Source organism: Neophocaena asiaeorientalis, unplaced genomic scaffold (assembly GCF_003031525.2).
Source record: "Neophocaena asiaeorientalis asiaeorientalis breed wild unplaced genomic scaffold, Neophocaena_asiaeorientalis_V1.1 scaffold142, whole genome shotgun sequence".
Classification (NCBI taxonomy): Eukaryota; Metazoa; Chordata; class Mammalia; order Artiodactyla; family Phocoenidae; genus Neophocaena; species Neophocaena asiaeorientalis.
In genome coordinates this window covers 3796611-3822969 of record NW_020174563.1, presented here as the reverse complement: position 1 = coordinate 3822969, position 26359 = coordinate 3796611, and the positions used below count along the sequence as shown (strand labels likewise).

Genomic DNA, 26359 nt, shown 5'->3' with positions numbered 1-26359 from the left:
GCCACAGCAATGAGAAGCCCATGCGCTGCAATGAAGAGTAACCCCTGCTCACTGCAACTAGAGAAAGCCTGCGCGCAGCAGCAAAGATGCAGTGCAGCCAAAAAAAAAAAAAAAAAATCATGATGGTTACCAAGAGGATTCTGGGACGGTGGTGCAGTAGGAAGTACTAGGAATCCATCTCCCCATCTAGACAACAACTGCAACGGCAGAATCTTTCTGATGTGACTATTTTAGAACTCTGGCTTCTGTTGAAGGCTTGCTACTTCCAAGGGAAGGCTTGGGGGTTAATTTTGGGCAATTTCAGCTCTTAGCTCAGCAGGAGCTACACATACCCCACCCTCCAGCCCAGTGACAGGCAGCCAGGTATGTGTTCTTAGATCAGCTTGCAAGGTGTTCTAATCCTTGATTGCTGCTTCTGATTATGGAGGTGCAGGCACAGAGGTGGGTAGCCATTGTTGCACTCTCCCATTGTTGCAAACCCTTCCTCATTGGCTGAAGTTACTTCCAGAGGATTTAAGGGTCTGTGCTTTTTTCTGCTTCCCCTCCCATTTTTCTTTTTCTCCTTTTGGGAGCCTGGCATTAAAGACTACGACATTCAAAAGCAACTGCATATATGAGGGAAATTAGAAAGGCATTGCACATACCTGAGGAAAGGTGCAGGCTCAGAAAAGACCCAAGGAGACCTTAAGTTTACACCTCAGGCTGTAAGCATGAAGACAGGCTAAAACAGTCAAAACCAAACCAAAACCAAAGCCAAAAACAAACCATGCAGAAGGAGAAGGCTCCTGATTTCCAGACTTATGGCATTATTAGATTCAAATGTCCAGTTTTCAACAGAAAAATCACAAGGTAAACAGCGAAATAGGAAAGTATGGCCCATTCAAAGGAAAAAAAAATAAACCAACAAGTAAATGTACCTGAGAAAAACCAGATGGCAATCTACTAGACAATGACTCTAAAACAGTTGTCTTAAAGATTATCGAAGAACTAAATGAAGATGTGTAGAGAGTCAAGAAAATGATGTGTGAACAAAATGGAAATGTCAATGAAGACATAGATCACCTAAAAAGAAACTAAAAACAAATTCCAAAGCTGAAAAGTATAAGAACTTAAATGAAAAATTCATAGGGGAATTCAAAGAGAGATTTAACCAGGCAGAAGAAAGAACCAGTGAACTGGAAGATAGGACAATGGGAATTATCAAGTCTGAGAAACAGAAAGAAAAAAGACTGAAGAAAAATGAAGAGAGCCTAAGGGACCTGTGGGGCATCATCAAGCGGACCACCATACGCATTGTGAGAATCCTAGAAAGAGAAGGCAGAAAGAGAGAAAGGGGCAGAGAGGTTATTTGAAGAAACAATGGCTAGAAACTCCCCAGATTTGCTGAAAGATATAAACATCCAAAAAGCAGAATGAATTCCAAATAGGATGAACTCAGCCCCACATTGAGATACATTATAATCAGACTTTCAAAAGACAAGAAGAGAATCTTGAAAGCAGCAAGAGAGAAGCGACTTGTCACTTATAAGAGATCCTTTTAAGATTTTCAACAGATTTCTCATCAAAAACTTGGAGGCCAGAAGATAGTGGGCTGATATCTTCAAAGTGCTAAAAAGGAAGAAACAAAAAACAAAAAAAGGGGCTTCCCTGGTGGCGCAGTGGTTGAGAGTCCGCCTGCCGATGCAGGGGACACGGGTTCGTGCCCCGGTCCGGGAGGATCCCACATGCCGCGGAGCGGCTGGGCCCATGAGCAATGGCCGCTGGGCCTGCGCGTCCGGAGCCTGTGCTCCTCAGCGGGAGAGGCCACAACAGTGAGAGGCCTGCGTACGGCAAAAAAAAACACCAAAAAACAAAAACAAAAAAACCCAAAAAACCTGTCAACCAAGAATCATATATCTAGCAAAACTGTACTTCAAAAATGAGGGAGAAATTAAGACATTCCCAGACAAAAGCTGAGGGAGTTTGTTGCCACTGGACCTGCCTTGTAAGAATCCCAAAAGGGAGTCCTGCAGGTTGAAATGAAAGGATATTAGGCAGTAACCCGGAGCCATATGAAGAAATAAAATCTCAGTAAAGGCAAATACAAGGGCAATTATAAAAGAAAGCATTATTTTAACAACAGTGTGTAACTCCACATCTTATTTTCTACATAATTTAAGAGACTGATGGATTTTTAAATAACAGTTATTGGCTTGTGTTTTGGGGCATAACGTGTACAAAGATGTAATTTTGTGACATCAGTAACTTGAAAGGGGTGGGGATGGAGCTGTAAACAAGTAGAGTTTTTGTATGTTGTATAAAGCTGGTATAAATTCAAATTAGATTGTTATAACTTTAAGAAGTTAAATGTAATCCCTGTGATGACCACAAAGAAAACAGTTATAGCATAAAGGAAATGAGAAGGAAATTAAAACATTTCACTACAAAAGAGCAACTAAATACAAAAGAGACAGTAATGTAGGAAATGGGGGGGGGGGGGGAAAGGCTGTATGGCATATGGAAAACAAATAGCAAAATTATGGAAGTTTTTCCTTCTCAGTAATTACTTTAAATGGATTAAACTCCAAAAGACAGAGACAGCAGAATGGATTAAAAAAAATATTCTAACTGTGCGCAGTCTATAGGAGACATTTTAGATGCAGAGACACAGGTATGTTATTTGTATTTTACCACAATAAAAAATCATTAAAAAAATGAGAAAAAAATGCATGATTGTTACTAAGGCATATTAAGGATTCAATTCAACACCCATTTTGGTTCTTACTAGTAGTAGGTACTATGATACGTATTGGGAGTAAAGATGATTAAGATGCAGTCATAGCCTGCACGAAGCTCACAGTCAAGTAAAAATGACAGACTTGGCAAACAAATTATTATTCTGTAGTGTGATATGACAGAAGAAGAGTTAAAATAATTTTGTGAGAGGCAGGGCAAGTTTCACAGGAGAGGAGTTACCTGAGCTGAGTTTTAAAGAATGTGTATTTTCAAACCAAAAAGGTAATGAATAAGAGCATTGAAGTCTGAGAGCAGCACATGAACATATGGGGTGAAGTAAGTTGGTAAGTTAGTTTTATATATGAGGGAACATGGCAGCAGATGAGTCTGGAATGGTCCACAGAAGTAGGCTTTAAAAGAGGTTTGTTCTTTATATAATGGAGTTACATTAAAGAGTTTTAAACATAAATTCTGTGTTTTACAAAGAGAATTCTGTTTTTTGTGTGAAGAATAGATTGGGGTAAGAATGCTGGGTGAGCTGTGGCAGTAGGTCAAGTGAATGAGAATGAAGGAAGGTCTGAATTAATTAGCTGTAGAATTGGACAAGAGAGAATAGATAGCCATAGAATTTGGTGTTTGACCTAGGGGTTCAGGGAAAGGAAGTAGGTGAGCATGACCTACAGATCCTGATTTTGTTGACTGTACAAATGTACTGTCTGTGGATTTATCAGCTAAGGGAAGAGTGGAGCAAGAGGAGGTTTTGGAGGCTGAGAGGAAACAGAGGAGCAGGAGGATAGAAAGAACCAAGATCAGTTTAAGATTTAATTTGAGGCCCCTTTGCAGATCTTTTTAGGTAACCGTTTGGGAGTGAGCTATTGTGTTGTCCCTCAACATCTCGTTTGTTGGCAGTATCAAAGACAGGATAATGACCTCAATGTTTGAGGTTTTTTGGAATATTTAAGATAAATTCGGAAGAAAGCAACAAAACCTGTAAGTTAAGGTCTTTGTTCAACTGAGATTTTCTAATTTAGAATAAATCTGGAAATTAATTGTTGTTTTCTAGTGTGTACATGTATTTTACAAAATCTTTAAACTTTCCTTATGTATTTCCCTTTGACATATATTTGGATTTTAAGGTTGTTTTTTTTAATGTAAACAAATTGTCGACGGAACCTGCATAAAAGTGTTTCGGTAGCAGTTTTCTAACAATCATAAATATATGGTACACTTCATAAATAGTTCCTGTTTTTATTCAGTGAGTGTTAGTGGATTCCCATTTTTAATGGTACGAGTACCACTAGATAGGCTTAAAAATTATAACAGAAAAGAAATCCAGATTGGAGGTTAGGAAGATCTTACATCTAAGATTCTGAATACTGAAATGTGTTACTAGAGAGGTTAACAATACATACACACAAACATATTTTTTTTTTTGTAAGAAGCTTGTTTTTCTGGAATGTTTAAATATGATGCTACTCAGAGGAACAAGAGTTGAATCTTAAATCTTTCCTGTGGTAGTTTGCCAGTTCCTTTATGCTTAATGTTAAGAGGTAACAAAAACTCCTAACCTTGTTTAGCTGTAATGTTAGTAAGGTAGAAATACTCCTGAGTTTTGGATTCCTACCTTTTCAAGAATGGTTGTCAAGTTGTCATGGACTTCTACTTGAGCGGTTTTACTTTTAGTATCTGTTTGAGAAAATATGCAAAGACCAAAAACTGTTTTGAATTCAGCAACTGTTTTGTTTATTTGTTTTAAATATATTTAACCACAGCGGTATTTATCTGTGTTATCTTTGAAAAGTAGTTCAGATAAGCTCGAGTGCCATGTGGAGTTTCAAACCACTTGCAAAAACTAGAGTCCACCAGGGGCTACCATGGGTTGGAGAAAGTCTGAGAGTATGCTTACATCTGGGTGTTAAAATTTGAGATGTGTATGGAATAAAGACAATACCCTTATAATATCCTTCTCCATCTGCATCTAGCAAGGTAATGAGACTCTTTTTGGTATGGACTGTGTTGATTATCTTTATGGTGTAGTACAAGCATTTTTTTTTTAAAGCAGTTTCTTGTATTTGAAAAAAATTAAAGCAGTTGGGTCTTTTTCTACCTCTCGTCTCCTCAGAAATATGCCAGCAGAAGGTGAGGCATTGCTGCTGGATTCCTCTGAAATAGTTTTGGAATTTTGGATGTATAGAATTGTACTTGTTTATGTTTCATTTTTATCTTTAAATGAAATACTTAATTTTTTTCTGTTCTTAAATATACAGAAAAGTGTATGCTCATCAGCCAGAGATAACCAGTGTTAACATGTTGATATATTTCTCTCCCTTAAAGCTAGTTGAGATCATACTGTTTGGCATTCATTCTTTTTTTTTTTAATTAATCGCTAGCATAATTTTTATGTTTTAAAAAATCTGTGTAACATTTTTTTAAATGAAAAGAAATTCATATAGTTGTGTCGTGATTTAACATGTTCTAATGTTGGTTTACCATCATGGCTGATAAATTAGGAGTACTGAAGAATCAAGCTACTTCTGATATAACTATTGGTCTGGTATATGTGTGCATGATATAATGATCCAGCTCATCATTTATCTTTGGAGTTAATCACGATTCAAACGAATTTCTGGTTATTTTGTTGGCTCCATTCTGTTTTCTGTTTCCTTTTCTCACATTAATATGGTTCTTGATGAATTATTATAGCTTCGAGTTTTATTTTTCTTTCTAAAATATTCACTGACTCAGATTTAAATGCTGCTGTTTAGGATAAAGATGGAGATAGAGCCGTTCACCATGCAGCTTTTGGAGATGAAGGCGCTGTTATAGAAGTGCTGCACCGAGGCAGTGCTGATCTGAATGCACGAAACAAGCGCCGGCAGACACCACTTCATATTGCTGTCAATAAAGGTCACCTTCAAGTGGTGAAGACTTTATTGGACTTTGGCTGTCATCCCAGTCTTCAGGTAAAACCTTTAAAGGAATATATTCTGCAGGTATTGCTAGGATTCTATTAAATGGAAGTACTAGGTTTTGTGGTAAGCATTCTTTTGTTTTCAGTTCTTTTTTGTATGATCGATCATAGTAAATGATACTGAAGGTATAGAATGTCATAAAATTGGCGGTTATTCCTTCTTAGAAAAGCCTTTTTTAAGAAAGTGTCAGTAAATCGATTTTGTTTGGGGGAGTTGGGGGTGGGGACTTGTGAAAATATCAGCTCTGAGTTGATTTGATTTAACTTTATTGATCATGATAGTGAGCTTCACCATTTCATTATAGTTACTTCAGAGGTATCAAAAGTATTTTAATTGTAGCTTAATTTATCTTAGAGTCTGGGTCTAGTCATTAGTCCAGTCTTGGAAGATTTTCTGATTTGGAAAAAATATATAGGGTTTTAGGATTGATTTGTAGTAGGACCTAATTTTTGAAGAGTCACCTAAGGAATGATTCTTCCCATCTTAAAGTTTTGGCAACCAGGTGAATTAAATTGGATAGATCTCAGAGAAGTAATGAAGAAGAAGAACCAGAGTAATGGGACTGAGGGTTTGAGAAGAACTGAAAGAATCAGAGATTTTGTTTAGCTAGATGGTTACTACGGACTGATATTTCTGAGGTATATCCATCTTGGAACTGATGGAGTCGGGAACCGACAGCTTCTGAGTGGATGGCTGGATTGGAGGATAGGGGGAGGAATTGAGGGGAGTTAATCTGTTGAAGGAGTGGGAATTTATACCTGCTAACTTTTTTTGTCTCGGATGGGAGGCAGAGTTATCTGTTGAGAGTGAGTGGGGAGTGGTAGGTGTAGAAAGGGTGATTGAGAAGAATGATGAAGGTTTGGAATAGCTACTGTGGGGAACAGAAGGCAGGATAGATGAGGACCTGTAGAAGGTTATGCCAGCCATGTTAAGAGCCCATCTCAAGTTGGAGACTGTGAATTTTTAGTGCCACCAGATAGGCGGATAGAAGTTGGATTGAACTTGTATTGGGAAGTTTTTATATGTGTGGATGAATGTATCACCTGAGATTGGCAAACTTTTTATGTAATGGGCCAGATGATATTTTAGGCTTTCATATGATTTCTATCACAACTATCCAACACTGCCATTGTAGCCTGAAAGCTGCTGTAGATAGTACCTAAATGGATGTGTGTGGCTGTGTTCCAGTAAAACTATTTACAAAAATAGGTGGAAGACTGGATTTGGCATCTGTGGTATATGCCGTAGGATAGGCTATATATGGCTTTACTGAGAACAGTATTTATGACTATGATATGAAAAAGGTCTAAATTACCCATTTATCCAAATGACTGATAGTGAATAACAACTTATGCTAAATCATTGATTAATGAAAAAAGTACCTTGAGAAAAAGGTAGACTGAGACTGTCAGATTTTCTTTTTCATTTGTCTTCACTTTGAGTTAACTAGCCACTTTCCTGCCCTTTGAAAACATTTGGATTAATGATTCTCAACTGTGACTGCACAACATAATCATCTGGGGAGCTCTGAAAAACTACTGATGCCTGGCTTTCACCCCCAGAGATTCTGGCTTAGTTGGTCTGAAGAACAGCCTGGGTATTGGGATTTTTTAAGAACTCCCCACAGATTCTAAAGTGCAGCCAAGGTTGATAACCACTGACTTTAAATTCATTACTATGGGACTCCCAAGACTGGTGTAGGTTTGGTGTGGAATTTTAGAGTATAACAATTAATGGTAGGAATGTGGTATAGCAGGCCATTGTAAGCGAATGAATTGCAGTGGGGGGCAGCTTTTCCACCTCATTAAATTTTGTTATTTGCTAAATTATATTTGAGGGTACTTCTTTGATTTTCTTTTTTATTTTCTTTGGAAAGCTACAGCATGTTTATTGTCTTTTCCATCTAGACTGAGTAGGAATTTCTTTACTATAATGAGGCTAATATTTCTTGCCTGCGTTTTAAAATTTAACACACAGCTTATTTTATTAACGGGTTGTTGGATATGGCTTCTGCTTTTGCTTCTTTGTTCAGTAGTTCATTATAAGTATTAACATTACATATAATGATTAATTGAAAAAGAACTAATGAAAGTCTCTTTAAACTTTTTTTAAAAAAAAAAGGATTCTGAAGGTGATACCCCTCTTCATGATGCAATAAGTAAGAAACGTGATGATATCCTGGCAGTTCTTCTGGAAGCTGGAGCAGATGTTACCATTACAAATAATAATGGATTTAATGCTCTACACCATGCTGCACTAAGAGGAAATCCCAGGTAAAGATGTCACGTTTTACTATTTTATATGCAATTTAAAAATATTTTCCTGGAGGCGGGGAGCGGGGCCGGGTAGGAGAAAAAAATATATATATATTTTCCTGTTGCTGGTTCTCTTTTTCTGATACTTATGAGGAAATAATTTTGGTTTACTTTAATGTTTTAAATTGTTTTAAGGTCTGTGGAAGTTATGAACTTCATTAAATAGATCAGTTTTATATGGTTTTTTTTTTGGTTAAACTAATACAAGTATTATGAAATGACTATTTAAATATATATTAAATATGGATATAAAGTATCAGGAATACTTGCTTATATTCTAAAGATTTAATTAAAATGCATTCTATTTGGAGATTTATGTTTCTTCAAGATCATTCTCAGGTATCCTCTAGCCCCATGTTATTTATTTGCATGGTAATTATTTTTTTAAACTTGTGGCTAAATAACATTTATTAAGTTACCTGATTTCTTTTTAATAATATAATTACCTATAAACTTCTAGTATAGAGGTCCTCCAATCGTTGTTATAGTAATAGGTGGTCTACTGAAAAAAGTGCTTGCTGGTTAAAGCTCGAGAAAGACTTTCGGGAAGTCATAGAATTCATAAAGGATCTGCGAAGTCTCACAGAAAAGGAAAATGGTTATTAGCTTTGCTTAACCTAGAACTTTCTATGAGTGAATTTTTTGGAACAACTTTACCTTGAGAAGCATTTTAGAAAATTCTACATTAGATGTCTTCTGTTTATAGTTGAATCAAGCCCATGTATATTGACTGAGGGAGATATTTACTTAGAAGTTTATTTTCTTAATTTAATCTACCCTAAATTAAAAAAAATTGAGATATAGTTGACATAATATTATATTAGTATCAGGTGTTACAAAATAATGATTTGATATTTGTATATATTGTGAAGTGATCGCCACAGTAAGTCTAGTTAACATCCATCACCACGCATAGTTCCAATTTTTTTTTCTTGTGGTGACAACTTTTAAGACCTATTCTCTTAGCAGCTTTCAAATGTACAATGCAGTATTATTAACTATAAACATCATGAATTCTTATTCATGATGTATATTGCATTTTTACATCATGTTTCCTTTTACTTTTTTTTGCTCTTTTTTAGCTTCTTAGGATCACCACTAGAGGGTGAGCACAGAGAACAAAAGGATTTTATTGTGATTGGTTGTTGGTAGCTGTAACAATTGGTGTATAATCTAGGATGAAATAAATGACAATGTTTTAGGTTATATCTTGATTTGTTTTTTCAAATTACAAACATTTGAACACTTCATACATTGGCACCGTAAAGGAGACACAGTAGTAGTATATGTTCCCTGCCTTCCAAATAAAAGATGATAATGACAGCATTTACCACATGCCTGGCCACTAGTAGTATACATGCATTATCTCATTTCAGTCCTTTGAACAGCTTTTTGAAGCAGGTGTTAATATCCTCATTTTATAGATGAAGCATATGGGGCTTATAAAGAGATGAATTTACTTATTCAAGATCATGCAGCTGATTAGTGGAACAGTTGGAACTTGAGCAAGGTCTATTTGACTTTAGATTCACTGATCTTAGCCACTTTATATTATTTTCTGTGTATTGCGGTCTGTATGTGAGGCAAGACTGGAACACGTGGACAGTGAATGATTTAACTAAGAATGTATTAATATATCAGGCTTACTTGTTGTGCTTCATGAGCCTGTCTTTCTAACTTTATCTCCTGCGAATTAAAATCCCTCTGCCCAACTTGCCCTTCAGCTACATTATACTACTCTCTCTCCCTAAAATTGTCTGCTCTCTTCCTTCATTTATTAAGCATTTTCTTTCATTAAGATGCCCTTATCCCTTCTTTTTCTTAACCAGCTCTCTTCCAGAGCTCCTATGTATCATCACTGAAGTTATTTTCTGTTTGCTCTATACTTCCTTGTTCTGTGTTTTTGTTTTGTTGCACTTATAATCTGCTTTGTGCTGTCGCTTAGTATGTGCATTTTTATGTTTCTTTCTGTTAAAATTGTGGGCACAAATATTTATCTGTGTATCTCCTGTAATGCCTTGACTATACTGGGGACTCAATACATGTTAGCCTTAATTTGACAGTCAGGACAGTGTTAGATATCACAGGATATGATGAATTAAAATATAAATTCTGTAGAGAAACGGTCAGGAGTTGAAACAAAGCAATTATTTCAAATTAGGATGGTCAAAAAGAGATTTTATTGAGGGAATTTAATTTAGGTTATAATATTTTTAAGTTATAAAGTTTAAGATAGACTGAAAATTAAAGTGTTTAGGAAGTAACTTTTAAATATTTTGAATTGTTTAACTTTATTGAGAATAGGCATAGTATATTTAATAATGTTGAGCCTATACAAGGAGGAAAAAGAATACTACTTCTGTTTCTTTAAATTCTTGAGAATTCCTCTGGAAATTTATAACAGTGACTCCTCCAACCAGATAATTGGTGTCAGGTGACACAAAAAAGAAAGGAAAAAAAACTTCCATTCTACAACAAAGTGGTGCTTTAGTTAAAGGTACACACTTCTTTATTCCTATTTCCTTAAGACATTTTATGCAGTTTTGACTGTACATTGCCCAATAAAGTGTGATTTTAATTGGACACAAAAGAATATCAGAAGATAACACAAGTTATATATTGGTTGTAATTGTAACTTGGGTTGTTTTGAGTTCTTTTTTTTCTATATCAAGTTTCGTATTCTTAAAATTGGCTTTTCTATCCTGGTACTGACCAGTGATGTTTTAAGACAGAAGAAACCATTTTAACTCAGAATTAGAAAAAAAAAAAGTCTTCTCATTTTACAACTGAGGAAACATGTTTGGAGAGGTGAAATATCTACATAAGTAAAAAGGTAACAATGCTTATTAGTATTTTGTTTCTTTTTTGAGGATTAAAGTCTTTTGGTTCAGGGTCAGAAGAATTAGATACCTTCTGTTTAAGTCTGTCTATAAGATGCTCTGCAGTGTCATCATCTCCTTTTCCACCTTACCTATCAATGTTCTATTAAATAGCAGTAAAATTACATGCTAATCATATGGAAGGTAGTGACTCAACATTTCTGGAGTTTTATTTTATATAATGTTACATTTTTCTTTAATTTAAAAAATGTATGTGCCCACACTGTGACCTTCCCAGATATTTTCTTCCTTTGAAGGAAGTTTTGTTTTTTTAAAATTGTGTGGCATAGTCTACATTTCAATACCATTTCTTTTCTGAAGGATAAGAAATTTAATACCAAGAGACCATAAATGAATAAAATAATTTTATTTGTGCCTTATGTCATCCACACATTTTTCATAAAGCTGTTTATAAACATTATTTACCATTATGACTCTTCCAAGTAGAATTAACAGTAACAAATTATTTGATTTAAACCACAATCTGAGTAATTTAAATAAGTTGAAATTAGTTGATGTGATTGATATTGATAAATGAAAACGCTGGCTGTCCTGTAGTAATCAATGCATAGCTACAGCTGGTTGAAGGGGACCAAATCCATTGAAGAGGCGATTTGGTTCCATTTTACCAGCTCTAGCAAAGCATTGCAGTGCCGCTAGTTTGGGACCCAGAACAGTTAAAATGTTTTTTATTTGAAAAATTATGGTTATGTTCCTTCCACAAATGTTAAGAGATTGTCATATCAGTATTTCAGCCATTGAATGTAAAACTTTATGTTTTGAAGGCACTTTTCCTACTATTTCCTGCTCTAGTCGTGCAGAAATCTTTACCCTTTAACACGTCTTTAGTGCATTAAGGAGTTATCAATGTATGTCTTTATTTTTAACACTTTTGCTTAGTTCTTAAATTCAGACATGACCTGTTTCAAAACCCACACCATGTAAAAGAGCAAATAGATCTTGATGTGTATCAGAGTAATTTTATCTATTTATCCTTGGGCAGTAAACCAAATAAGTAAGCGAAATAGGTTAGGGAAGAGCACTGCTTAGTCATACTTTTCTATTGCTGCTGCTTTTTTAAGTATTATACTTAAGGACTAACAGCAAGTTGCTGACGGGGTGGAGGAATGAGTAGCCTTAAGAAAGTACCTCTGCGCTTTGGTTTATAAACAGATGACACGTATATTCGGTGTATTGCTTAGACTTGTGTTGGAAGGAACTGCCATGCATGATAGCTTATTTTTCTTTCTTTTTGCTTAATAATTAGCAAAAAGGTTAATAATTTAACCCTTTTAAAGGTCTAGTTCCTTGACTGAATTCTCTGTCATTTTGGGTACAGCTTGCCTAGTTACTTCTCATTATCAGCTTGATAATACATTGACTTGTGGTTAGTAATAATCATGAATTTGAGTATTAAAACTACCATTAAAACTCAGTAGGACAAATTTTTGTTATAAGGGGATTTCAGTATTGGGAAGGGATGTCTTCTGAAAATACTTGCTTGAAATAAAAGTTTGAGCAATTTATAGTTTGCCTGTAAGTGCTCTCAGTGAAATATAGAGTAAAGAAATAGTTATCTTTTTTTGAACCAAACTGGGAGAAGGTCAACACTAATTCAGGCAATATTCAAACAATTCTCATATTAAGTATATTCTCCATCTGTTGGTTGATGAGTATCATGCTGCGGGTGAAATTAACGTGACTACAATTATTTCCATCATTTATTCTAATAGAAATGAAACAGGTGTTAAAATGCGTGGACTTCAGTGCTGATGATAGTAATAAAACTGGCTTCTATTTTTACTAGTTATATGGGAGCCGTTTAGCAGATCCAGTTGCTCAAGTGTGCTTTTGGATGGCAGTTCAGTTTCATATACTGGCCATATCGGGGCAAGGAGAGGCCGTGGAAAAAAAATAGTACAGCATTTGATAATGTCAGCATCTGTTATCCCTGTCAGCGAGACAGTTGAAATGTTTGAGTTACACCAGTGTCAGCAGATGCCCAGAGTTTAATATGTACTCAGTTAAAAATGAACAGCTGATCTAAGTGATAGATGTGACATTTTAGAGTGATTGAAAATACTCTTAGGTATGTTAAGTTAAACTTGTAAGCACTAGAATCAGTGTATAATTTTACTTTTTCAAATGAATAACAACAGATGCTGTCCTTTTAGTTTCTAGGGATTATATACTCTTAATATTGTAGCAACGAGATTCTTAGTTGCTGGGATGTTTTAAAATAATTATTAAAAACATGTATACCTATAGAATGAGGAATGTAATTGTTTATTATAAAACATGGGTGTAGTAATACCCTTTGAGTAGTTTTATAGAGGAACCTCTATTTTTGAGGTATATATTGTCAGTTTTTGGTATTTAGGGCATGTACAATTAAACTTAACAAATGGAATATGCAGCTTTGCCATTCTCTTTGTAGATGATCAGAAAGAAGGGCTATTCTTGAGTGAGTTAAGCTTTGAACTGATTTTTTCTTTGAAAATATGGAATTTTAAAATTATGAACTTTTTGTAACTTCCAATAAATATTCAATAATTTATATGCTACCATATCTAATAGTCATTCTCTCATTCTTTATAATCTGCCGATAAAATGCAAATCATCTTTTGACAATTATCTTGTCTTATTAAACAGAAAATTGGATAACCTTATAGCCATTTCTATTCAACTGTGAAACAAAAAATTTATACATGAAATACATGTCTGAATACTCCAGTCAAAATAAAACTTTTAGTAAGAAATTAGAATATATGAATATTAATATTTCTTTTTTCAAAGTCTATTATAGTAGCTTAAAGTAGGTACTACTTATAAATTGTTGCTAAGAGCTATAACATGTATAATTTATTAGTATATAAATATAGTACAAAATAAATTTTATATAAAATACAAAAAAGTATTTTAATTATCTAACATACTATAAATAGTAGGTCTATCATATTTATAAAAAATTGAATTATAATTGCATAGTACTAATAAAAGATGGTTATTCTTTCTGTATAAATTGGTTTCTTGACTGTAGTGTTTTCATTTTATGTGCCCTTTTTGGAGAAAGCAAATTCAAGGATAATATAGATAATAAATTAATTTATTTTAAATATTTGGCAGTCTGTGACCAATGTGCCCTGTTGACTTACAGCTATTTCCCAGAATTTTGTCATTTTTTATGAATAAATCTTATGTCTTGATTCATTCTAAGTACTTACACAGCATTGAAAGTGGAGACTGGATTAGGGAGAAGGACAAGGACCAGTTTTTTTTCTTCTGAGAGCAGAATTTTACTTGAAAGATAGCCTTTTAAAATCATAACTATGTCTATAGCTTTCAAAAAGAAAACCTAAAACTGCAAAACTTGCTTCAGAAATTCCTCTAATATTATTATTAAATTATAAATTTATCAAAATATGAAGAAGAGCTATTGAAATGCAAATGAAGTTGGCTTTTGTTAAATCAGTCAACACTACTAATATATTAATTTAAATTAATGTCAAATTGTGGAGACAGAAAATAGGTCATGTGTATCCCTCATTGTTTTGTACTAGTGATACTCTTTTCTCTTTTGTATTCAAATTTTAATCATGTGAAACTTAATTTAAAAAATGTAAAATGTATGCATAACTTAAAATATTTAAAAGGAATTTCATGATAATTTAAAATCTACTTCAGTAAAACTTTTTTACTTCACAGAATATAAATCTTAGCAACATTTAGTTTCCATCTGTAAGTAGTAGGTACATTTTTCTGGTGTTAGTATTGCCAAAGGTCATCTCTTTGATATTAGGTTAATTTACCATATGAAGGTCATTCACATAGCTGCATTCTAGTTCCCTCTTGGCGGTTTATTGCCTACCAAAAATACATACTTCTTTACATTCCATAGCATTGTATGTTCATATGGGTACATAAAGAAGTATGTACTCTGAGTAGGTATTACTAAGTTGTTAGCTGTAAAAACACGAAATGTTTTATTTTCCCATTTGTTAGTAAAACATTCAGCTTACTGATGGAGAGAAATGGTAGATCATTTGCAGAGACTATCAAAGACTATAACAAATTTACCTGAGGCATGGCATTAGTGCCATTCATGGTTCCTTGTTTTTGGTGGACATACACTTTTAAACTTTGACCAGTTATCTGTTGAACTTTGTCCTGGTTTGGTTCTGCAAGAGATCCATAGTATCAGTGGGGATATACAGAGTGTATTTCAGATATTGGTAAGATCAGCCTAGTGTTTCTTCATAGTCTTCAGAGGAAATTTCTTCTTATTTTGTAGTTTGCTTCTAGATCCTACAAGTAGACAATAATTAATTTGGTGCAAATTCTTTTTACAAACTAAATGTCTTATTAAAAACTTAACAGCCAATTAGTACTTCTGATATTAACTCTAAAGTTGAAAAGACAAGGAGAAAAACCTGATCTTTTTAGGGTGTAAATGAACTGAATTTTTAAAGATGATGATTTTTTTTTTGTTAGGTTTTTTAAGGTCATAGATAAGAACTCATGATCATTTGAAAACTTCTTTGTTGTTCCTTTCTTTTTATTAGTTACTTACCTGAATTTTGCACTTTGGTGCTCCTTTTGGGTTAAATATAAATTTAGATAGATGAATTAATATCTAATTTTGGTGAGTTGAGTTGTTTTGATTCTTTGATTTTTTTTAATATAAAGGATAAGTACCAGAACAGTACTGTCCAAAGTCTCACTTAAAAACAGCCGAAAAGTATTAGCCTATGAGCAGTTGAGTTTAGCTTGATCATTTAGCATGAAAAGAAATTGTAATTGGTGAGTTGCCTTTTATTACTGTGGTATTAAAAGGTTAATTTAAAAGAAAAGCATGAGAAAATTTCCTATTTGAGAAAGGAGGGGAAGAAAAGACACAGAAAGTAGAATTTCTGCAGCCTGTGATAAAAAGCTAGTGCAGCTTAGAGAGAGCAAATTGGAATGTAGCAGCAGATAGCCCAGTACTACAGCAGTTTCAGCAATGCAGAGTTAGAATTTCACCATGCACATTCTGATTTATTTTTGTGCCCAACTATTAGAGTTGGCATTAAAAAGTATTTTGTGATCTACCAAGTATCTTGGTTGACTAAACCTTGAAATAGTTAATAGTTTTTAAACGGTAGTATACTTTGGAAGCAGGATGTGATTTACTAGGGATGCAAAACCACCATTTAATCTGAAACAATAAAAACGAACTCTTTAATAATGTAAATGACAGGAATGGATTTGTACAAGTTTGAGATCCAGAATTACCTGTCATGATATTTAACAGCGTTCCTTTTTATACTACATAAGCTCTCTACTTGAACTGTGAAACTAGGCTGTGCCCAGATAGAATTTAATCTAACAATAAAAAACATGTATCGAGTCAGTAATAGGTAAGCATGCAGAAAGTCATAAGCATCCTTAAAAGTACAGGCCTGTGGTGCTGTGTTACCTGTAAGCTTAGTGTCATGCAGCGTTAGCAGCAGGAAGAGAGATAAAGACCTAGAGAGTCACATCAGCAGCAGCCATCTCATCTTGATTGTTTCTTCACTCTATTTGCTGAATTAGCGCTTCTTTTCATGAGCCGGGTGAAGTAAGGGGGAAGAAACAGTGAACACAGAACCTCACCTTTTAAGATAAATTTGAAAAACAAATGAACAAACAAAAATAAGTCAGCCATCTTTTCCCTCTCCCTTCCCTTATGCTTAAGGGAAAAGAAAAAAAACTACAGTAAAATTGAATCAGCGTTGGCCATTTGATTTGGAATGTCGTTATTACTAGTATTGCAGTTATAAGCACCTTGTATCTGCTGGACAGAAAGTTAAGCTACGGAGGAAGCTTGCTACAACAGCCAAGAAAATGAACCTCACTTATTTCTCAGATGGAATGCTTCAGAATTGGGGAAAAAGTTGCAGAGGAGGTTAATTTTATAATCTAAAAAAGACATAAAAACCCAACAAAAACCAAAACACACCTTGCTCCCCCCAAGTAACTGTAGACATTCACCCTGTTTTCTTTGCGCACCAGAATACATTGGGGTCTTCTGACTTCTCAGGAAATATTCTGCATCTTTCTTGCTGTGAGATTATTTTTGTTTGTTTTAGTTTCCAGGATTAAATGGTAGATCTGTATTGAAGCTACCTTGTCATATCCCGAGGTCAAGTCTGCAAGCAAGGTCAGGACTTCCACATGGTCACTACAAAGGTTAACTTATATTCTTCCCTCAGTGGCCACAGGCTGAACTGTTACAGCTTTATAGGCAGCTAAGCATTTGAAACATGCACTCCCAGGCAAACAGACTCTCTTGTGCCTCTCTCTTCCCTGACCATATTTAGTCAACCATAGCAAAAAATAGTCTCTCAGCTGTCGATTGTCGATCCAGAAGCTGAGGAAGCCTCTATCTTGCTTTCTGCCTATTGATTGTTCATCCTGCGGTCCAAACACTGCCTTGCCATTTGTCCTGCCTTTTTTTTTTCCCCAGAGTACTGCCAAATAAAGCGGTCTCTCATGTTTCCACTTACACATCCCAGATTTTCACTGAGCTTGCGCTGAGACTAGGAAAGCCTGATGCGGCTGTCACTAAACTTAGATGCACTGCAGAGAAAAAAAGAAAGAGGAAAAATATTACCCTGGTTAGTAGCAAGACAGTCTTTAGACAGATATGGAACAAGTAAAATCCCTCTGCTGCCAAAATATGTTTCATGACCTGATTTTTTTATTGGTAAAAAATCAGGATAATGATATTTTATACAGCTAAAGGCCTGAAGGGATTTTGTAGTGTTACCTTTTAGAGCTAATTGTTGCTATACACTCTTTTTAAATTTAATAAATAATATTTGAATGGCAAATTTGTAAAAACGGTAAGTAGAACCTATATATTGAGGGTGGAGAGAGATCACTAAGCAAGAAAGGAGTAATGTGTAAATGAAATCTTGGAAATGCTACTTAAAACTTTTAATTCATTGTCAATTTGAGTAAATTGTTTTGTAGTACTTAGGTGAGAAACAGTGTCTGGAATGCTTTTGAGTATTGTGTACTTTTATATTGAAACTATATATACTTATATAACTATTAAAATGCATTAGTTAAATTTTATTTTATGCTCAAATATGAAGTGGTTTTTTCTTCCCTTCTACATTGCCATTCCACTTTTATCTTCTGAAATAGCATGTAGGCATGATCATGACACACTTTACTACAGACTTAAATAGTCATTAACCTATATGTAACTTTGCCACATAGTGTATGTTGCAGAGGAAAAATACTTTTGCTATAAATTTAATGGCATATTTACCATAAATTTTAATATTGAAGTTTATTTTTTAGCCAAGGAGAAAAAAATATAACATCAAATTCCACAAACCTATGGAGATACAATTTAAGATCTTACAAACCTAAGAATGCCCAAGAGAAACCAACTATACCTTGTTCGTAATTCAAATATAGTCTCTTAAGTATCGATTCAGTTAAGAATCAAGAAAAACGGTTATCAGTTTTCTGAGCTTATTCTCCTAGAAGGGCAATTTGTCCTTGACATTCTTTTTGTCTTTAGCATTTAATAACATAGCAGTTTAATTTTTTTGGATGGCTGTTTTAAAACAGTGACATAAAGAATGCTTCTGTAGATATTTGGCAGTTTTAAAGAGTCAGCTTTTCTAGATATTGAAATAATTTTAGACACATTGTGATAAGATGACACATCTCAGAGTGTTAAGATAGGTTAATTTTCAGGTTTCTAAATTACCCCATATTTGCTGACCATTTTGTAGCAGTAAAAGTACCCCCCCTCCAAGCAAACACTCATATAGTGTATGAAGGTCCAGGTACTCTTCTAAGCCCTTTAAAATTTTCATAACGATCCTATGAAATAGGATTTGTGATTCTTCTCACATTTTATAGATGAGGAAACTGAGGCACAGAAGGTAAGTAACCTGCTCAAGTCATTAGCTCTTCAGTTTGCTGGTGCCAGAATGTGAGCCCAGGTAGTTTGGCTTCAGACTGAGATCTTCACCACTGTGCCTGCTGTTGCTCTGGTTTCTGAAAATGCAAGTAGTTAGGGAATGGACTCTTGGGGACTGGAACATAAACCAAAAATGTAGCATGGTGAGCATTCTTGCTCAGAAAGATGGTTGTTCATTTGATTGTTTCTTCTTTTGTTCCATTCAACTAAACTTTGAGCACCTAATACTGGGTGCACAAAGCGGGTATAAAGATAAGTAAACAATGCTTCCCTGCCTTACATCATAGAAGAGATCATTTTGGTTGTATTATTTTAGGAATGATCGAGTACTCACCTGTACAGGTCTCCTGTAGCCTGCATTGTCATTGCATATGTCTCTCATTTTGAGCTAAATTCTACTACATTACCAAATTCCTAGTTAATGAATTTAAGCTAAATTAATGAACCTTTTAATTACTGTCTGTCATAAAAGAGTTTGTGGGAAGAAAATTAAAGCACACCAAAAAAAGGAATTAAAAAACATTTGAGTCATGTCTATCACTATAAATAGATGAAAGAAAATAAAAACTACCCATACTCATTTACTAAAGTGATGATCACAGATAGCATTTTGGTATAGACCCTCCTAGACTTCTTGTCTCCATCCATTTAGTGTGTGTATTGAATAAAAATGTATTCAGACCGTTACATACTAACCTGGTTTTAGCATGCCCTACAGAACTTCTACTTGGGATTCATCAACTTTTTAATTAAGTTTCTTTATGGATTCTGGACTAACATGCTTAAACTATATTTGAGGGATTGTTCTTTAACTCAGCAAGCATTTATTGAACACCTAATATGTGCTGTTGTGCCATTCTAATGTCTTTTTACATTAAGTAATACTAATATGTAAGGCCTCCTCAGTTTAGCTACTGTGGTTTATTTGGAAAAATGTTGCCCATCTCTGAAGAAAGATTGCAAAGCATGGCAGATCCTAAAAATGGACCCAGCGCCATTTGACTGTTACATACCATGCAGACAGCTGCTTGTCCCCTCTGCTTCTTAGAACTCATTTGTTCATCATTCAGCAAACGTTTTGAGTATTACCATGTGCCAGGGATTATGCTAGGCACCACTATTAGTTGTTCCGGAACTTAATGCTTCTTTGGCAGTATTCACAAATGCCTGCTTAACTGGTAGTAAGATCTTATCCTTAAATTATCCATGTCCTTAACCTTTGGAAAACAACCAGACTGAGAAATAAAGAAGAGTGTTTGAACGTTAGGGAAAGTATCTTCAAATCTCGTACTGTGCTCCACAAGTGAGAGTCTGTTGGCTTAGTATAATTATTGATTTATTGAGCTGTAACACCCTTATCCCGGCAACTCTGTGGACCTCAGTTCTTGCAACCTAACAACAGAATCCTCTTAATTAACTAAGGTTCTGTGGGGAACAGCTGACCTTTGGTTATATTGTGGGTTCCTCAGATTGTCTACCCCATGAGAAGAAAGGAGACAGACCACTCAGAGCTGCTCTGGACATGAGGGTGAGGGGACCAGGGGCTATTCTGTTTTTTTCTTAACTCATCTTGCAGGCTAGACCCAAAGATTGGCTTTTTTCTTGAGGCATCATATTATTTGTTTGTGTTTGTTTGCTTTTTGTGGGGGGAAGATCAGGAATGAACATTAATTAGCAGCTTTCTAATTAAGATGAGAGGGTTATAGGTCTCTGTTAAAATTAATCTACCTCAAATCTCCAGTGTAGAAGAATTCTAAATAATTTATGTGGATATTCCACCTTCAAGGAAGTGGAGCATAACTTTCCACTCAAGTTTAGGCTGCGCATAGTGACTTCTTTCCAAAGAGTATGTGGTATATTTTAGTGTTCTATAGTATAGAAAAGGGGAAAAAGAGTAATTCTGTGATGGAGAAACCTCACAAACACTACCTCAGCCAGATGATCAAGGTTAACATCGACAGTGATAAGTCATGTTTATAGTGTGTACCCTTGATGTGACGTGATGAAGAGGCACTACCTTTGAGACCTTCTTCAAAACTCATAACCCCAGTGTAATCATGGGAAAACACCAGACAAATTCCAGCTGAGGGACAGTCTACAAAATAACTGATTAGTACTCCTCAACATTGTCAACATCATCAAAAACAAGGAACGTCTAAGAAACTGTCACAGCCAAGGGGAGCCTAAGGAGCCATGACAACTAAATGTAATGTGGTATTCTGGGGCAGAAAAAGAACATGAAATAAAACTAAGGAAGTTGGAATGAAGTAGTTAATAGCAGTCAGTGCTGGTTCATTAATTAACAAATGTTCCATACTAATGTACAATATTAACAGTAGAGGTGAGGAACTCTCTGCAGTATCTTCACAATTCTCTGTAACTCTACAGTGGTTCTGAAATAAAAAGTTTATTTAAAAACAGCAAAAACAAAAATTTACCCACTCCTGGCTAGTTGACCATTGACTTTTACATTAATTTTGATTTGGGGCTATCTGCAATATTTTATCACAACTTAAACCATTTAATCAGGAGTTGATTTTGTTATAGTTCAGTTATCAACAAAATAATAAGTTTAGTCTCATATTCTTTTAAAAGTAGAACAAAAAGTATATTTCAGAATAAATTTTATCGAGACCAATCATATCTTAAAAAGATTTAGTTATTTTAAAGGAAGCCTTTTTTTTTTTGTGTTAGTTTCTGCTTTATAACAAAGTGAATCAGCTATACATATACATATGATCCCATATGTCTTCCCTCTTGCGTCTCCCTCCCTCCCACTCTCCCCATCCCACCCTTCCAGGCTGTCACAAAGCACCGAGCTAATATCCCTGTGCCTTGCGGCTGCTTCCCCCCAGCTATCTACCTTACTACGTTTGTTAGTGTGTATTAAAGGAAGCCTTTTTAATTTGAGTGCTGATAATTTTGAATTTGTGAAAATTGTGAAATGATTAGATTTGTGTGGAAGGGGTATAGAGGATAGATTTGGAAGGGGGCTGTTACAGATGTTCAGAGGAAAGGTAATGAAAGCCTATATAAAGAATATTGGGGCCCCTGGGAAAGAATAGTTTAGTTTTAAAAGGGAAAACCAAGAGAACAAATTGAACGCAGGAGTAAGAAGGAAGGAAAGGGTCTAGAATGATTCCCAGGTTTCTGACTTGGGTGGCTGGTTAAATGGTGGTAAGAATAACCAAAATCAAGAATACAGGAGGAATTCTTGGGAAGGAGAAAAGGGAAATTTGTACTGTGTACTTTATAGGTCTATAATCTTAGAACTGTAATAAAATAACACTATTACATTGAAGAATTTTAGACTCTACTAAAACATTTACCTACATTATATCATTTGATTCTTACAGCAATCTTACAATATTTTACAGAGGTTTCTATGGAAGTGTTGGTATTTGTTCAGTTAGAGATATGAGATAGAGCTGTTATGGGTGAGAGTGTTTAGTTGAGGCTTCACAGGGCCCGAGTATGGACCTTGGCTTTCTTGGTCCATAGAGATGACTAACACTAATTAACACTAATAAAGAATGCCAAATTACTGTTTACAGAAAGAAATATTGCTAAGTGGATTGTAGTACTTACACCATCTGATCAGTAGATTTTTTCCCCTGCAGTGGGGAGAAAGAAATCTACTATGAAAAACTAAGTTAAAATTGGAGATTGATTGGTGAGCAAGACAACTGGTTAGATGATCTTAATTGACAGTACCATCAACCTGTGATGACTTTGCATATGACGATGGACTGAAAACTGATAGCATTCTCCTGATTCTACTGGAGGGTAAATTAGAATACTGGGATTGCTCATCAGGGAGCTTTTTCTATAGATAACGCTGGTGATACACTGACAAATTATTTTTCTCATTCTTTCTCCAGGCTTTGTACGAACCATTTCTTCACTCTCTTTTTAACCAATCATTATTTTCCAGAAAAAGACATAGTTTTCATCTTTTTAATAATAATTCCATCCTGGTGATTTATCTATCTATCTACTTATCTATTTATCTATCATCCTAATTCGACTTCTGGATCTCCTCTTATAAAAATCTCTTTTTCTTTAGTTATGCATTTGTTTTATTTACTTTATTAACTATTGTCTGCTGTATTCACCTCATTTGCCAATATAACACTGTTACTATGGGAAATCAAAAATTACCATTTCTCTTTAAAATATGTTGCTAATATTATAATAATTTAATCAGTTTAAAATAAAGCATTTGGATTAATTCAAATTTCTTTCAATTTTTATTTTTAATGATATATTTCTTAATGTTTCAGGATTGTGAGGAAAAAATATTTTAATATGGTTATTCTATAGTGTAATATACAACATTTATGTCAGTGAGACTAACAGAATAGATTTATTCTGAAATAAAAACTTTCTCCTTGAAAATGTTGAATTTTGCATTTTAATATTACGATTTGATATACTTTGTAGAATGTGATCTAGAAGGGACTAGGGTTGTTTTTGTCACTGCCAGCAGTAGCCTGGTACTGCCTTTCCCTTATTCTGACAGTTCAGTTATATATACTGTACTAAGAGAGGAAAAAGAAAAAAGACACAAAGTAATAAGAGTGCAGGGAGGCAATGGGCTTTCAAGAATACATACATATCTATTTATTTTTATTTTTGTTTATTTTTATTTAATTTTTTTTGGCTGTGCTGTGCGGCTTGTGGGATCTTAGTTCCCCGACCAGGCATCGAACCTGGGCCCCGGCAGTGAAAGTGCCAAGTCCTAACCCCTGGACCGCCAGGGAATTCCCTCTATTTCTTTTTAAATGCCTCAGTAACTTTCTGAACCATTGGCTTTTTTTTCTGAGGGACCTCAGGTTTTCTACCTTGTTGACTTAATGAATGCAAGAAGGAAGAACAAGTAAGTGAAAGCTATTAATATCCTCTATTACCACCATTTCTCTCAACACAGTTATAGTACCATTTTTCTTTTCTTTGTATCAGTAACATGTGTTTGGGACTTCCCTGATGATCCAATGGTAAAGAATCCACCTTAGGGCTTCCCTGGTGGCGCAGTGGTTGAGAGTCCGCCTGCCGATGCAGGGGACACGGATTTGTGCCCCAGTCCGGGAAGATCCCACATGCCGCGGAGCAGCTACGCCCGTGAGCCATGGCCGCTGAGCCTGCGAGTCCGGAGCCTGTGCTCCGCAACAGGAGAGGCCGCAAAAGTGAGAGGCCCGCGTACCGCAAAAAAAAAAAAAACCCACCTTACAATGCAGGGGATGTGGGTTTGATCCCTGGTCAGGGAACTAAGATCCCACATGCCACAGGGCAACTAAGCCCGCACACCACAACTACTGAGCTCACGCGCCTCAACTAGAGAGCCCGCGTGCCGCAAACTACAGAGCCCACACGCTCTGGAGCCCATGTGCCACAACTACAGAGCCTGCCCGCCACAACTAGAGGGAGAAAACCCATGGGCCTCAACTAGAGAGAGAAAAACCCACGCGCCACAACTAGAGAAGAGAAAACCGCACGCCACAACTAGAGGGACGCCCACACATCACAAAGGAAGATCCCACGTACCTCAACGAAGATCCAGCGTGCCGCAACTAAGACCTGACAGAGCCAAAAATAAATAAAATAATTTTAAAAATGTATTTATCTTATATATTTTTAACATCTTTATTGGAGTATAATTGCTTTACATTGTTCTGTTAGTTACTGCTGTATAGCACAGTGAATCAGCTATACATATATCCCCATATCCCCTTCCTCTTGCATCTCCCTCCTACCCTCCCTATCCCATCACTCTAGGTAGTCACAAAGCACCGAGCTGATCTCCCTGTGCTATGCAGCTACTTCTCACTAGCTATCTGTTTTACATTTGGTAGTGTATATATGTCAATGCCACTCGCTCATTTTGTCTCAGCTTACCCTTCCCCCTTCCTGTGTCCTCAAGTCCATTCTCTACGTCTGTGTCTTTATTCCTGTCCCGCCCCTAGGTTCTTCAGAACCATTTTTTAAAAAATTTTAGATTCCATATATATCTGTTAGCATATGGTATTTGGTTTTCTCTTTCTGACTTAACGTCACTCTATGACAGACTCTAGGTCCATCCACCTCACTACAAATAACTCAATTTCGTTTCTTTTTATGGCTGAGTAATATTCCATTGTATATATGTGCCACATCTTCTTTACCCATTGATCTTTTGATGGACACTTAGGTTGATTCCATATCCTGGCTATTGCAAATAATGCTGCAATGAACATTGTTGTGCATGACTTTTTATTTATTTTTAAACGTCTTTATTGGAGTATAATTGCTTTACAGTGGTGTGTTAGTTTCTGCTTTATAACAAAGAGAATCAGTTATACATATACATGTATCCCCATATCTCCTCCCTCTTGCGTCTCCCTCCCACCCTCCCTATCCCACCCCTCTAGGTGGTCACAAAACACTGAGCTGATCTCCCTCTGCTATGCGGCTGCTTCTCACTAGCTATCTGTTTTACATTTGGTAGTATATATTAGTCGATGCCACTCTCTCACTTCATCCTACCTTACCCTTCCCCCTCCCCGTGTCCTCAAGTCCATTCTCTACATCTGCATCTTTATTTCTGTCCTGCCCCGAGGTTCTTCATAACCTTTTTTTTTAGATTCCATATGTATGTGTTAGCATACAGTATTTGTTTTTCTCTTTCTGACTGACTTCACTCTGTACGACAGGCCCTAGGTTCATCCACCTCACTATGAATAACTCAGTTTCGTTTCTTTTTATGGCTGAGTAATATTCCATTGTATATATGTGCCATTGTATATATGTGCCACATCTTCTTTATCCATTCATCTGTTGATGGACACTTAGGTTGATTCCACGTCCTGGCTATTGTAAATAGAGCTGCAACGAACATTGTGCTTCATGACACTTTCTGAATTATGCTTTTCTCAGGGTATATGCCCAGTAGTGGGATTGCTGGGTCGTATGGTAGTTCTATTTTTAGATTTTTAAGGAACCTCCATACTGTTCTCCATAGTGGCTGTATCAATTTACATTCCCACCAACAGTGCAAGAGGGTTCCCTTTTCTCCACACCCTCTCCAGCATTTATTATTTGTAGATTTTTTGATGATGGCCATTCTGACTTGTGTGAGGTGATACTTCACTGTAGTTTTGATTTGCATTTTCTGTGAAAAATGCCATTGGTAGTTTGATAGGGATTGCGTTGAATCTGTAGATTGCTTTGGGTAGTATAGTCATTTTCACAATGTTGATTCTTCCACTCAGCAACATGGTATATCTGTCCATCTGTTGGTCTCATCTTTAATTTGTTTCATCAGTGTCTTATAGTTTTCTGAATACAGGTCTTTTACCTCCTTAGGTAGGTTTATTCCTAGGTATTTTATTCTTTTTGTTGCAGTAGTAAATGGGAGTGTTTCCTTAATTGCTCTTTCAGATTTGTCATCATTAGTATATAGGAATGCCAGAGATTTCTGTGCATTAATTTTGTATCCTGCTACTATACCAAATTCATTGATTAGCTCTAGTAGTTTTC

General features: G+C 35.5%; 1 protein-coding gene across 1 annotated transcript in view; it reads left to right on the top strand.

Moving 5' to 3' along the window:
- MIB1 (MIB E3 ubiquitin protein ligase 1) overlaps window positions 1–26359 on the top strand; it is a 117930-nt gene that overhangs the window by 57881 nt on the left and 33690 nt on the right. Inside the window, exons 12-13 of the mRNA XM_024757922.1 lie at window positions 5481–5678; window positions 7809–7960. Of these exons, the coding sequence (XP_024613690.1) occupies window positions 5481–5678; window positions 7809–7960 (350 nt within the window). The remainder of the gene's footprint in view (window positions 1–5480; window positions 5679–7808; window positions 7961–26359) is intronic.